The sequence below is a fragment of the Eschscholzia californica genome, unplaced genomic scaffold, assembly GCF_041429995.1.
Source record: "Eschscholzia californica isolate CP2 unplaced genomic scaffold, dmEscCali1.0.p SCAF_3, whole genome shotgun sequence".
Taxonomy (NCBI): Eukaryota; Viridiplantae; Streptophyta; class Magnoliopsida; order Ranunculales; family Papaveraceae; genus Eschscholzia; species Eschscholzia californica.
The window spans coordinates 62,601,279-62,616,597 of record NW_028238420.1 but is presented as its reverse complement, the minus strand read 5'-3'; the positions used below and the strand labels follow the sequence as shown (position 1 = coordinate 62,616,597).

Below are 15,319 nucleotides of genomic sequence, written 5' to 3'. Positions count from 1 at the left end.
TAATTTAGACATAGACCCTGAGATTATTCCATTACTTCCTATATTTCGAGGCTTAGAGAATGAAGATCCATATTTTCATTTGAGAGAGTTCGATGAGATTTGCTCGATACTCCCAATCAATGGAGTACTTGAGGAAGTCGCTAAACTCAAACTATTTCCATTATCATTAAAAGAAAAGTCGAAAATATGGTTTCATTCTCTAAGGCCTAGGACTATAAGCAGTTGGGATGAGATGACTAGGGTGTTTTTGAAAAAGTTCTTCCCTACTCATCGAACCAACACCTTAAGAAGAGAAATTATGGACTTTGAGCAAAACAAAGAGGAGACCTTCTTTGGGTGTTGGGAGAGATTTAAAGGCCTCCTTCTCGCATGTCCACATCATAACTATGAAATATGGAGGGTCATCGGGTTCTTTTACGATGGCTTGACCTCTAAAATGAAACACTTCGTGGAAGTAATGTGCAATGGAGAGTTTATGAGTAAAAGTCCTAATGAGGCTTGGGAGTATCTCGACCTCTTAGCGGAGAAGGCCCAAGATTGGGACACACCCGTTAAGAGTGACGAAGATATAGCCGAAGGAAACCTTTACTCAAAAGGAGGCATATGCTTTTTAAAGGAGAATGAGGAAGTAGAAGATAAAATTGCCTACATGGCTCGAAAAGAATGTATAGATGTACAGGATGATGCTTTAGTTATTGATATTGTTTGTAGCATTTGTGCAAGTAAAGAACACCTAGCGGGTGAATGTCCCGTGATTTCTCGTTCTCGAGGGGTCTCACTAGGATGCACAAATGTTGTAGACATTCATGAGAAGGTCGTAGGTTCGAGGAGTGGTGCCTTTACAAATGATTATGAGAATCTTCAAGAGCCCTTAGTCGGTTTCACTTATGCGTCTCATCATGAGAGGACTCTTGAAGATGTTTCGAAATCATTTTATGAGGCAGAAACTCAGATTAGCCAAAACACTTTGCACGCCCTTAAAGAGATGGAGGAAAAATTAAAAGACATCGAGAAAAGGGTTTCACAACCCCAAACTCCAACAGATCTCAAGGGTATAGGTGAGGGTAATACACCTAGTGCTAATGTTAAGTCCAACTTCATTCTTGGAAGTGATGAAATGATTAGATTGGATACTCCTATGACGGTAGACATACCCGAGGATCTTACAACTTTTGAGAATGGTAATGGGCGTAACAAGGTTTTAAAATCGAAATCTAAGTCTGAACTGGTTGATAAACCTCATTCCGCTTTCCCTCAACGATTGTTCCCTACCAATGATATGAATATGCTGGCATCGATAGTTAAGAGGGACAATACTAGTAGTGCTCAGGAGAACCATAACGACATGACTAGTTTGTTACCTGAGACCTTTGTAGCTAGTAAAGATGGACTAGAGGTGGATGCCCTCTTGAGCGGAGCTATAGATTTCTCTAAGGACACGTATGATATCGAGACGAGAATAATGTTTAAACGATTGGTTGAACCTTCACTTAAGGAAACTTCTGACTTAGTCCCGAGCCTTATGGGCAAATCCTTAAGTTGTAGTTCGACATCTAAACCAATATCTCATACATACGTAGATCTCTTTAGTGAAATGCATGTCCTCCCTGTTATTATGTCAAACTTTGTTGCCTTGTCGTCATCCAAGTTTGGGGATTACCTCTTATTTTTTGCCGTCTCACGTATAAACCCATACCATTACATTGTTGTGAGACGGTTCTTACCAGTTAAAACTTTCGTATGGGTAGACCCCCAAATATTTCGTCTTTTGTTATATGATTGGTTGGTCTATTGAGATGGGTTTGATGTTTGTGGGTATCATCTCTGGAAACCCTCCACGAGACCTAACTCGTGCTCTTGTGAAAGCAAGAGAATCAATGACTAATTGCATGGTTCGATGCAATCGAGTGATCCTGCGTGAGTGGTCATTTTTATGTGGTCATGCTTATGCTTCATTCTTATGTTTTATATTGATGTGTTAGGAGTGTTTCTCACTTTGTATACTTTTGGGACGTGGTTCGTTCCAAGTTTGGGGATGGCGATGGGCTTATCATCAACTTGGAACTCGAATACACAAGTCTTGGTAGTATAAATTTTTATCTCCGTCGGCTATGGTAATATCCTTCCACTCTTCTCTTTAACTTATTGTACCTCTTATCTTTTAGTGAGTATATGCTTAGAACATTGAGGACAATGTTAGTTTTAAGTTTGGGGATGGGGATACGACCTTTTGGTCGCATGACATCATGACCTTAGATTTCAAAAGACAAGAGGGTTCAACAAATTGACCAAATTTGAAAATTTTTGGGTAGATTTGGTATGACTCTATTGGTATTTTTAAGTATGTTGATACATGTGGTTCTTTCTTGATAAATCTTATGCATGCTCTTAGTCTTTTCGTGAATGTTAAGTCCTTTGGTGTTGGTGTCTTATCATGTGAGTATCATCTTAAGGAAGAAGGAACACTTCTAAGTGACCTAAAATAGTCATTAGTGGAGACTTAAACCCATGTGAGATATCTGAGCCTTTCTATTGCTTTTGAGTGTACTCTTCCGCGCTAACTCCGAGTAGAATGAAGAGCTACTCAACTTCGCAACTTTCAAAAGAGCTTAGACGATCTCATGAGCTCAACTTCCTTAGCCACTAGGAGTGACATCAGGATAGCGAATAAACCTTACTCTTGTAGTCCATGAAACCCGATAACGGTGTCAACTTTAGGGAAACGGATACTCCACCATCCATTCATCATACTACTCTCGAGAATGAAGGCATGAAAAGTAAAGAAGAAAGGATGTGAAAGCAAAGGTTATTTGTTGAGAATACTAGTTGTATTTTTGTTTTGGTGTTTGAGTATGTGTGTAAAAAAAAAAAAGGGAAAAGAAAGTGAAAAAGTGAAAAAAGAAAAAAAAAAAAAAAAAAAAAAAAAAAAAAAAGTGTTTATATGTGTTATTTTGTGTTTGTGAAAGTGTTCTGGAAAATAAAGTATTCAAGGCAAAAAGTCAAGTTTAAAGGTTGTTTGAGTATTCTTTTATCATTGAAGGCGTCGACATTCTCGGGATTTCATCATCTTCCATTCCATCACTTGTATCCGTTTACCTTTAGGAGACATTATTAGAGGGTAGAGTGGGTGAGAAGGGTGAGTGAGCTTCCCCATTCCGTTAGTGGTTATTTCCATTCTTAAAAGATCATTTCGTTTTAGAACTTGTTATCCTCATTTAATTTTGTATGTGTTGAGTTTCCGTTATTCCATGCTCACACATGAGAGTGAACCATTGCAATTCGATTTGAGTGATTTCATGTTTAAGAGCGTATGACTGTGAGGCTAAAGTCGAGGCGAAATGTGCTATGATAGGAAACAAGGTTTTGTGACTTTAGCCTTGGATGATACTCATGATGATGAGACACTTGCACTTAAGTATGAAACTATTAGTGAGGAGACTCTTAGCATGCTTTTGTGTTTATTGGTTTGATTCATGTGTTTGACACACTTAAGTCTCTCAATTGTTGATCGTTACCTTATTTGCATCGATAGTTCGACTCTTATGTCTTTTGAAAATCTAGAACTTTGTGGGTGTATTCACTGGAAACCCTCACGAGACGAGACTCGTCCACTAGGGGTAACCTAGGGGTTTAACGGCTTGTTGCATACGCTAAATGCAACCGGGATGCCTCCGAAAGTGAGTTAGGTTTACTTTATTGTCTTGTTTTGTTTGTTGCTCGAGGACTAGCAAATTCTAAGTTTGGGGATGTTGATGTGGCGTGAAAATGCCACATTTAGGTCACTTAACTTTGATTAGTTAGTTCCTTTCGGGTTCTATTTCTAATTATTTATGTGTTTTTATTGCTAGGTAGTTTATTTGTGGTTTGGCGTGTAATTCGGAATAAAGAGAGCGAATTATCACATTTTCATCTTATGCGGCAAAATGGAAGAAAAGAGCACCAGGGGTATTTTGGTCATTTTGGTCAAAGTCAGAAGTCAAACAACAAGTGAAGTCAATGACGAGTTCGACGGTGAAAACGGAATTCAATTCGGAGTTCGGACGGGGAAGTTACAAAAGAAAGAAGCCAAAGTCTTTCCTTGAAGGCACTCCCCTTGATTTCTAGATGAGAGCCAAAGCCCAACCCATAACCAAGAGCCCAAAGAAGAGAAAGCAAGGAAGATTTCTATGAGCACCTCTTAAAGAAGTCTAAGTCAAAATAGCCCAAGACTTAGTCAAACTTGACTAAGTCTAGGGTTTGGGTATACACAAGTTAGAGAAAAGGGAGAGGACTATTCATCATCTTCTTGACAAAGCTAATAACAAGAGAGAGAAAGAGGAGGCTAGGTTTTGTTTGTTCTTGAGGGCTTTCTAGGATTTGGATTTGAAGAGAGAGGAAGAGAAGAAGAAGGGGCCGGCCAAGCTTGGCCGGCCAGCACACAAGGGCCGGCCAAGGCTTTGGCCGGCGCGGGACAGAGAAGGGAACGCGGGACAGCACAGCAGCTCCTTCTTCACGGGAGCTGCAGCAGCAACCTTGCTGCCACAGACGCGACTTGCAGCAGCTGCAGCTTACCCCCGCAGAACAGCAACAACCCGAGCTGTTTTGGAGCAGCTCGGGAGTGCTTCAAAGCACGGCCAGCACTCACCTAGTGCTCGGGTAGCTTCTAGACGCATGGGACAGCACGGGTCGGCTAGGGACATGGTGTAATGGCCGGGATTGTTGCTATTTTGGACGGATTTCATGGGTTTTGGCCGGATTTAGTCACCTTCTTTGGCCGGAGATTTCTAGGGTTCCGGCCACCTTCTTGGCCGGAAACTTTAGGGCTTTTACTCTCCATCATTTTGTCTATCTTCCTATGTTGTTTGATTTGGTTTTTGATAAAAAGTGATTAGAGAGAGAAAGCTTGGTGAAGCTTTAATGGTGGTGGGTTTTAAATGAAGAAGATGAGTCTGACTGTTAAGGGGAAATCCAGAAATTTGCTAAGGGGAGATCGGCTGAACTTTAACTACTCAAATTTTCCGACGAACCTAGTCTCGAACCACATCGAAAAAGGGGGATTTCTCATCATCTTCTTTCCATTTATTACTTATCACCATGTTTAGCTAAATCAAGTGTGTCGATTATATGGATGAAATGTGATGAATTTGTGATTATGTTTGATATGATTTAATGTTTTGATAATAAATTGTTGTTCTCTTATTTTGATTACTTGTTTCAATCGTTTTTCATGTGTCTTATCAAGTACTTCGCATAGTTAATCGATTAGGCAAAGTGATCGATATCGATCGTAGTCTAGATTCAAATTTCATGTGTCTTGTCATGCATTTCACATAGTTAGGCGACTAGACGACATTTTCGATGATTCGGGATTAACCGATTTAGACGTTTGTTTGACTAAGTATTATCTCCGGACATACGTAGTGCTTATGAACGTCCACCTTAGGAATCGAGACTAGATTTACATCAATCCATTCGATTGGACCGTACATAGTTATAGTTATTATCATGGATTCCCGGACTTCGACACCTCGCTCACTTATTCGTCTCCCAACTTTTGTTGCTTCCCGACTCTTGTTCCTTCAACTCTTCTCTCGAATCTCTCTCGTCCGTTTACATATATTGTTTAGTTAGTTTTATTTGTTTTCTTTTGTTTCTTATTCAATATCATAACCCCCCATTTATCCTTGTTTCTCTCCTTTTTAGTCTAAGTTAGCTTTTAATCTCTAAACCGAGGGATAAGACCCTTCGATATCCAAACTACCTTCCTATCCTTGGATCGATCCCGGCTTTGCCGGATTACTACTTGATACCTCCGCTTGGGTGTGCAACCTTTTCGGGTGCATCACTTGTGAAACAAAAATGTTTTTGAAATATCCTAATATCATTTCCTTTCTTCAAGCCAAAGTGTCAAACCAGACTGTATATTCAATTTCTAAAAAACAAAGTCTATTGTTTTTAATTGTAAGTTGTTCAATTTCAGAAGTACAAAAAAATATTTTGTTTTCTGTTTGAGTTAAAAAAAAAATTAAACTCCCAAGATGATGGTGATTTGAGAGATTCATGTGGTCGCCTTGAAACCTTTTTGAAGCATAATGAGTCATATGACATAAACGAACTAGACTTATTTTTTGAACTGAAAGTATTGAAGCGCCTTTTACCAAATGAGATCAAAAGACCAATTGAAGTGCTAGTATTTTTTGAAAGATGTGAAAGGTTGTTACTCGAACACATGGATTTCTTATAGAATTATGTTAACGATACCAGTTACTGTTGCCTCTGCAGAAAGAAGTTTTTCTAAGTTGAAGTTGATTAAATCTCATATTCAATCTACTATGTCGCAAGAAAGGTTAAACGGGTTAGCTATATTATTTATTGAGAAGGATATGGTTAACAGCCTTGATTATTCGACGATTATTAGTGACTTTGCATCGAAAAATTTAAGAAGAACAAAATTTCAGTGATTGTAATTATCAAAAAAACTATTTTGTTATATAAATATGATGAAAATATTTTGCAGTACTTACGATTTTTATCGTTTCATGTAATACATTTATACGTTTTACAATTTGATAGAAGGGGCCACATTTTCAGATCTCGCTTCGGACCACTGAAAAGTCAGGGCCGACCCTGTGAAACAACATCACAATTCGTCATCATCAATACTTCCTCAGAAAGCTTGGAAGGATTTCTCATAAATGGAATTAGGTTTTCGAAGTTATTACTTGATAACTGATATGAAGAACGTTGTTGTGGATGATGAGGTTTACCTCATCCGGTTCTTCTTTGTGTTCTAATGAAACGATTGTTGAAGATCGATAATTTGTTTGGTTGGAATGGCGCGTTTTCACCTGTCAAATGTCTCTTCATGTTCTTACTATTATCAGTTATTGGATGAATTGTCTTCATGTAAGTTAATCTAAACTATTTATGTTCTTAATTTTCGTTCAATTGTTTTATTATTGGTACTTTTTTTTATGTTGATCAGTAAAGTTTTTTGTTTATGAAAATCACTGTGTTTTTGCACCATTAATTAGTGCATTTTTGCTCAAACCCCCTTTAGTATATGCATTTCAATTTCAAATGAAGTATAAATGCTTTTAAGGAGTGTTTGATCTAGAAATGCTTAACTAGGAACTAGAATACTTAATGAAGTATATGTAGAAACCGGATCTGTTTTTTGTCGATTTGGGCAACCAAACGTTGTCCAAATTAAGATCAGGATAGACCATTGGATTCGTCTCGTCGAGCTCTTGAATTTAGATAAAAGTTTGTCAGAATCCGATTTCATATGAATGAGTTATCATTGATTTACTTCGGAAAAATATAGGGATAACTACAACGTGTAGTTTTATTATTAGTACCGTATTGGAAAAATAAGGAAAGTTCTACTTCCTTATATAGACTTTTCCTTATGTTACTAGTAATAGATTGGTTGGGATGATGGGATGGTTGGCGTGGTTTGCACCACGCAAACCACGCATCACGCACGCGCGGCGTGGGCGTTTAGGGCGCATTGGGCGCTTTAGAGGCGCCCGCACGCACTTAAGATTTTACGATCATAGATATGATCTGACGGTCAGGATATTTGGCGCTCTTAAGATAGATCCGTTGATGATCTAACGGTGGGCGTTCAATGCGCGAGATCTTAATAGATCCGTTAAGATCTGACGGTCAACATGGCACCCGAAAACCAACAGTCAAATATGAATGTTGGGAAGCATCCATTCATCTATAGGCACCCATACGAAGTGGTGTCAATACCCCTATAAATACCATGAGAATTCAGCAAACAAATCATTAGTTTTTTGTATTTCTAAGCATTCATTTTCAAGCATTAGAGTTTAAGGATCGTTGTTCAAAAGTTCATATTACTTACCAAGTTCGTCAGGCTATCATAACTAAGAGGTACCATCTTTACTTTGATAGGTAATCCGTTTTATCCTGGGAGACATACACCATTACTGTTGGTACTGATATACAGGGTGTAAATTGTCTTAAGGACAGAGGTATCCTCGACTCGGATATTTTACATTTGATTTTTCTTTTTTATAATCACTCTTTTTATCTTAATTGTTAGAAGATAACTCTTTCTCTGATTTTAAGAGATAGAAAGACAAACAAAAGTGGGTGTACTCTGTTTTGTTAAAAAAACAGAAAGATTAAGAACTATTCTTTGAAAGAGAACCAGGGAAACAACAGTATAAAGCTTGCATACTGATCTTAAATCATTTTGAACAAAAGAACAAGCTTAAACATTATATAGTAGCACTATATTCGAGTGCCTCAAAAGATCAAATAACAATTAGTGGAGTCGACCGTGTCTTAGGAAATCACACATTACTTGAATCCGGTCCTACTAGAGTAAAAAAAAACTACCTCTTGTTGTGATCTTGCATTTTGATACATGTTTGATGAACTTGAAGAAGTCATTAAATAACTAAAGTAAAAGTTGTTGATGGAATGGGTGAAGTTTGTAGGGTGGTTTTAAAGGTTTAGATAGAAAAAATTTAAAACAATTTGCTCAAAAAGGAGCAAAAAAACTGTCATAATTTGATGTCATCTTGGCCCTCCATTTTGATCTTGTCCATTCGTTTCAAATAACTGGTGTAAAATGTAAATGTATTATGAAAAGTTGGGGGATTTAGTAAGGAGCCAAGTTTGTTTGAATAGGTGGGGGTTTTAGTAAGTGTATTATCAAAAGGTGGAGTAAAACGTTAAAAGGCAAGAAAGTAATATTAGAAAAATCAAAGTTACATCTAACAAAAGGTGGGATTTTCAGTAAAGTGTATTATGAAAAGGTGGGGTTTCCCTACAAGATTTGATTTTTATTCAGCTGTTTGTTCTATAGATATATAGAGAGAGAGAGATTCAAACAAACGATGGGGAATCGAATTGTAGTTTCTTATATCTGCCTGCTCTCTCACTTGTTAATATCAAATACTTGTGGGAAGTATTAATGGCATCACAATCTTCATTAACATTCATTTCCATTTTCTCTCTCCTATTATTTGCTGTTAACTGCAAAACCTTAAATGAGATGGTAATCTCACATCCTTCACCGCCCACATTGTAAATTTTTTAACAAAGATTGATTGATAGATAGATTTTGATTTCATTTCACCTATCAAATTCTTGTTCTGATTTGGATTCTTTTTAGTTTAGCTTAGTTAATAATGATAATTAATCTCATGAGAATGCACATTTTTCATGTTAAATTTGTTCTTTGATACTTGTAACTTTTTAAGTATTTTATTAGATCATGATTGCCATTAACAACTAGGTTTTTCAACTGGGGTTTTTGTGCAGCATATGTATTTTTTAGTTCACTTGTCTTAGTTACCCAAAGTTACTAAGAACTTCCAATTCCCTTTTGGATGAATATGATTTAACTAGACTACAAGAGACAAACATAACACGATTTTATTCGATACTCAGGCCGTAATGTTGTTGGTGTTCCTTTTCGAAGGCACCACACGGCCACGTGATAGGAATGTTTATTAAATTAGGGGGCGAAGTTACCACGACCATAACTAAGGGGGTGTTATCCTGTGATCTATAACGATATAGAGTGATGCCGTTTTGGTTGCAGTTAAAGCGTTGAACGAAATCAAGGCATCTCTTGGATGGAGGGTGGTTTATTCATGGATTGAAGATGATCCATGTGGAGATGGTGATTTACCACCTTAGTCTGGTGTTACCTGCACTCTGCAGGGAGACTATCCGGTTGTTACGGAATTGTAAGTAAATTCATGAATTTCGGGTGAGTGGTAGTCCGATCAAATTTTGTCATTTTTAATTCTTATCATGCTCGGCCGATGGTTACAGGGAAGTTTATGTTGTATCAATTGTTGGCCCTTTTCCTACTGCAGTAACCAATCTGCTCGATCTTACAAGATTGTGAGTACCTTCTTTCTTACTAGTGTTGACTTAGGGTACTTAAGTTTAAGGTTCAAAGATATGATAAGTTATTCACGATTTCCTATAGTCTTCTTCGTTTTTAACATCGTTGAAGTTTTTTGTCATATCAAAAGCTTATTCTGCAATGATGTATTATCATCTTTATGTTTTTAAATGACAGGGATCTTCGTAATAACAAACTGACTCCTCAAATTGGACGTCTCCGACACCTTAGAATTCTGTATATTCCTTCTTACTTTTGTACTGTTATAGTAATTTTATATCCATTTTAGCATTATTTTGTTGGTTTTGTTGAACACTATGATGCTTACAGTATATATAGATAGAGGAACGGAAGTAAATATCAGAATACTTATGAAACATTAACGAAAGTACGTGCAGGAATGTAACGCCTCAAGCCTTAGCAATTGCCGATATTGTCCCCGCTTTAACCACCTCACACAGGTACGGGGTTTTGTTCTTGGCGAAGGAACCACAAGCCTACCCAAAAGGCCTCGGTACTTACTAAGCTTGAGCTTACACATATAGCCCAGTCTCTGGACACTCTTGTGAGCAATGTGGGACTATTACAATCCCCCACCCTCAGCGAAGAGCCGTCCTCGGCTCTGATACCACTTTGTAACGCCTCAAGCCTTAGCAATTGTCGATATTGTCCCGCTTTAACCACCTCACACAGGTACGGGGTTTTGTCCTTGGCGAAGGCACCACAAGCCTACCCAAAAGGCCTCGGTACTTACTAAGCTTGAGCTTACACATATAGCCCAGTCTCTGGACACTCTTGTGAGCAATGTGGGACTATTACAAGGAATGTGAAGGGAAAAATACTTTTGAGTTGGCATGGTCCTGAGTCTAGGCTTGCCTAGGTGAGATGAGAGGCGGCTCACCTTGCCTAGCGCTCCAACAACATAGCACACATTGTTCAATAATTATGTGTTTTTATACATCATCTCATCTAGTCGATATGCCATTGAGCTGTCGAACTCTGTTAGCAAGAAAAATTCATTTCATTTTAAGTAGAGTTTGATACTTTGATATTTTTCTCCTTTTCTGTTTTTCTTCTTCTAATCTTTAACCTATTTTGGCATTTCAGATGCTTAAGATGGAATAAGCTACAAAAAACCATTCCTCCCGAAATCAGTGAACTAAAAAGACTAACACATCTGTTAGTAATTCCAACATCTCATACAATTCTCAAATCCTTTTACGGTAATCCTTCTAGTTTTCATCTTAATGGATTCCACTTTTCGGACTTCTGCAGGTACCTAAGCTTCAATAGTTTCAAAGGAGAGATACCCAAGGAGCTCGCCGGTCTCCCTGAGCTCCGGTATCTCTATCTCCATGAAAATCGCTTCATAGGATGTATTCCTCCAGAACTTGGAACTCTTCCAAACTTACGGCACCTGTAATTCTTCTCTTCTCATCATAGTTTACCTGAGCTCCTCTTTGTCTGTTTTATCATTTTGTAACATCGTGCGCAGTGATGTCGGCAATAATCATTTGGTAGGCACCATAAGAGAGCTCATTCGGATAGAGGGAAGCTTCCCCGCTCTCCGGAGCCTGTAAAACTTTATTTCTCTGTGTTGAATTTGTGAATACAGTTCTTTCAAATACTCTCTCTAATAGTGTACTCAAACATTATTCATCGGCTAATAGGTACCTTAATAATAACATTTTAGCTGGAGGGATTCCGGCACAGCTTGCAAATTTGGAGATCCTGTGAGTGCTGCTGAACTGCTAATTGATTTAACACTTCTCTTGGTTATTAACTTGACGGCCATTAGTATTCCAAAATTTATGAAGTTTATTTCTCTTGTTCTACAGGTACTTGTCCTACAACAAGATGTCTGGAACTATTCCAGCAGGACTTGCCCAGATTCAGAGATTAACTTACTTGTGAGTCTTCTTTTATATATCTTCGAATCTACTTTACATACGTGGTCCAATTCTCATAGACCTTAAGTGGTAAAACATAGTTGTTCTAACAATCCATCTTTTTCGAAATATATAATGGAAGAAATGCATGATTACCACCCCCTTCACAACCATTGTGGGAGTGAGGGACTAACTCAAATAATATTTCACTTCATACTTCGGGTCTGAAAAACTATCTTCCCCTCTACAAGGGACCTGAGAGACTTTGCTAAACCTAGACTCTGATACGGCGATACCATTTGTGACCATGGTTTTGGGCCTTCCTTGTCCCCAATTGGTTTTGGGCCTCTCTCGCCCAAAAGCTAGCTCAAGAGATGAGGTTTTCCCTCATACTTACAAAGTGACCACCACACCCAACGTGGGACTAACTCCAACAAGTATAACAGACACATGGCATAAAACGGGTTTTTTTACATAAAATAGAAAAATGGTTCTCTATACCAAACAACTGACCGTTATAACTGTTATGGACAGACGTTATAATGGCCACTAGCGTTTTTTAAGAAAGTGCTCGAGAATTTTTTGATTGAATGATCCCAACTTCGGAACTGTCAAATTCTTGTTGAGAAGATTTATAAATCCCATGTACTTGAATGAAAGAATTGCATACTAGACTTTAAATGAAGATATGAACTGTGCATTATACATGTCAGCTTAACAAATTTCATGGGATTTTAGGTTTGGATCACAACCAATTTACTGGAAGAATTCCAGATGCCTTCTACAAACATTCTATGCTAAAAGAAATGTGAGTTACCTTCTTCCTCCAAAAGACTATCAGATTTTGCCTTCTTCAAACCTAGATCTTGCACACTATTGACTTCAAAAACTCTTTATATGCAGGTATACCGATTTCTTGTTCTAACTGGTGCATTGCTGCATCATCGCATCATCGAAAATTAGCCGAAGAAATTCCAATTTATCTTTATTTTTGTAGGCTAATGATCGTCTTTGTAAACACATTTCACTCGATTAAATCAGATGCTCTTAGTAAAAATTAGGTTTATCGTATCTGTCACTCTTGTCGAAGAATATTGGTATGTATAAATTAATAGTAGGCCTTCCGGCTCCAACTATGCAGAGGCAGAGTGAGATTTTTTTGTACATAGTATCAGAACCTGGCTCAATAAATTTTGGGACTGATTCTCCTTTCATCAAGTTTAAATGCATTATTTATGTTCAAAACTTGGATAATATAATCAACTGAAAACTTGAATTTTTGAACATTGTGGTCTCTAAACTGGATACTCTAACTGTTCATTCATCTTCTCTAGCACTTCATAAATCTCCTCCATTTTAGGGTGGCTTTTCTCATCAGCAATAAACTCATTAACGAAACCATTAACTTCGATCGAACTACAACCCGGTATCTTATCTACTCCTCTATCTATCATTCTCTTTCTTATTCTCTTTGAATCGTCGTATTTCCCAGAAGCTGCATACATGTTAGAGAGAAGAACATAAACCCCACTATGACGCTCTAACTGCACAAGTTGCTTGCCTGCAACTTCTGCAAGTTCGGTTTCTCCATGATCACAACAAGAACTCAATAAAGCTCTCCAAGCAATTGCTTCCTCTGAAGAACTACATGAACTCGGCATTCTCTCGATTAGTTCTTTTGCTTCCTCAAATAACCCAGCTCGTCCAAGTAAATCGATCATACATCCATAATGTTCACTTTTCGGTTCAACCCCATATATCTTTTCCATACTATTAAATATCTCCAGACCTTTATACGCCATATTCGAATAACTACAAGCAGTAAGAACAGCAATGAATGTTATATCATTAGGTCTAAACCCAGATTTCTCCATCTCCATAAACAACTCAAGTGAATCTTCGACATCTCCATTCATTGCCAACCCAGATATCATAACATTCCAACAAACTGTATCTCTTTCAGGCATTTCATGAAACAAGTTCTTGGCCAAACTTAGATTCCCACATTTTGAGTACATATCAATCAGAGAAGTTCTGAGTTGAATAGTCATTGATAATCCAATTCTATTCAAGTACTTATGAATCCATAACCCAATATCCATAGCTCCTAACTGAGCACAAGCAGAAAGCAAACTAACAAAAATTCCTTCATCAGGCTTCAAACCTGTTTTTTGCATTAATCTAAACATTTCTAACCCTTCCTTGAAACAATTATTCTGTACATACCCAGAAATCATGGAACCCCAGATTCCTTTATCCTTTATTATTGATTTATCAAAGATTAAACGAGCAGAATCAACATCCCCTTGCTTTGAATAACCAGAAATCATAATAGTCCATGAAACTTCAGTTCTCAGAGGCATTTCATCAAACACATAACTTGCATTTAACATACTACCACAAGAACTATACATCAAAATCAATGTGTTCCCAACATAAACATCACAAACAAACCCTAATTTTAAACTTTGCCCATGGATTTGTTCTCCAAGTTGAATACTTTGAAGATATGAACATGCTTTTAGCACATAAGGAAATGTATAATGATCAGGGTAATGACCAACTTGAAGTATCCAATTATATAAATCTAGGGTTTTTATCAGTTCCCCATTATGTAAAAATGCTTTAATCATAGTATTACAAATACAAATTGAGGGTTTTTCAATTCTTTCAAAGATCTTTAAAGCATAATTCAAACTACCATGAATTGTTGGGTTTGAACAAAAAGCTAAAATTCTACTAAGAGCAAAATTGTTATTCTCAAGTCCTGTAGTAATAATCTGTGTATGAGTTTGCTTGAGTTGTTTCATGTTCTTGCATTTCTCTAATAGTAGAAGACATTTACTCTTTGGCATTTGTAGTATTAAAGATCAAATTTTTTTTCAATCATTTCAGATGGAATCAACCAAAATTTAATGCTAATCAGAAAAGATTTGAACTTTGAAGTGAAGTTGATAAGGTACCCTACCTGAATTGATCAAGCATGAGTTTTTAAGTTCAGTACATCATATCTGGAAGTGGGTAATCAGTAAAACAGATAAATTCAATGCCACTGAGAGAGAGAGAGAGAGAGAGAGAGAGAGAGAGAGAGAGAGAGAGAGAGATTTACTGCTGAGGAAGGAGAATGGGGTGAAGCCAAAAGTGTAGTCCAAATATATAAAATTAACAAGGGTCCATCTATAGTGACCCCACTTTTTCACCCATTTTGTCTGGAGTGGCCCCCATACTCCTTAACTTCCTCTTCCTCTGCCTCCATTTTTATTTTGGATTTTTTTCTAAAATTTGCATCCAAATCCTTAAGTTTCTCAATTTCTTATTAAAATTGGGTTATAAGAAACCATAATTTCCTTTTTATGATTTTATCTTTTAATGAAGTGTTTGAAATACTTTCGAAATAGTTAAATTTGTGAAAGTGTTTATCATCGATTTTAGATTGATTTCAAGTGATTTTAGAGTGATTTATAAGTAGTGATTGGTTTCTCAAATCTGAAAAATCCAAACGATCTTGAACTACTAGTCCAAGTCCAACAAACCAGACATCCGCTAAAAC

The 15,319-nt window shown here is 37.3% G+C and overlaps 2 protein-coding genes and 1 non-coding gene across 3 annotated transcripts; 1 reads left to right on the top strand and 2 right to left on the bottom strand.

The window, feature by feature from the left end:
- Positions 1 to 280: 280 nt before the first annotated feature.
- Positions 281 to 387, bottom strand: LOC147553024 (small nucleolar RNA R71). Its single transcript, XR_015239025.1, has one exon. It is a non-coding gene; the product is annotated as a small nucleolar RNA R71 (small nucleolar RNA).
- Positions 388 to 9,775: 9,388 nt separating this feature from the next.
- On the top strand, positions 9,776 to 12,983 carry LOC147553023 (uncharacterized; the record flags this gene model as incomplete). The annotated part of the gene is made up of 8 exons (XM_086668668.1): positions 9,776 to 9,876; positions 10,058 to 10,117; positions 10,988 to 11,059; positions 11,156 to 11,299; positions 11,376 to 11,456; positions 11,551 to 11,613; positions 11,719 to 11,790; positions 12,508 to 12,983. Coding segments are annotated over 8 exons (735 nt in total), but the record flags the coding sequence as incomplete, so codon positions are not given.
- On the bottom strand, positions 12,424 to 14,913 carry LOC147553022 (Pentatricopeptide repeat (PPR) superfamily protein). Its single transcript, XM_086665796.1, has one exon. It carries the CDS (start codon positions 14,622 to 14,624, stop codon positions 13,065 to 13,067), a length of 1,560 nt encoding a protein of 519 aa, XP_086521922.1. The 5' UTR covers positions 14,625 to 14,913; the 3' UTR covers positions 12,424 to 13,064.
- Positions 14,914 to 15,319: the final 406 nt, after the last annotated feature.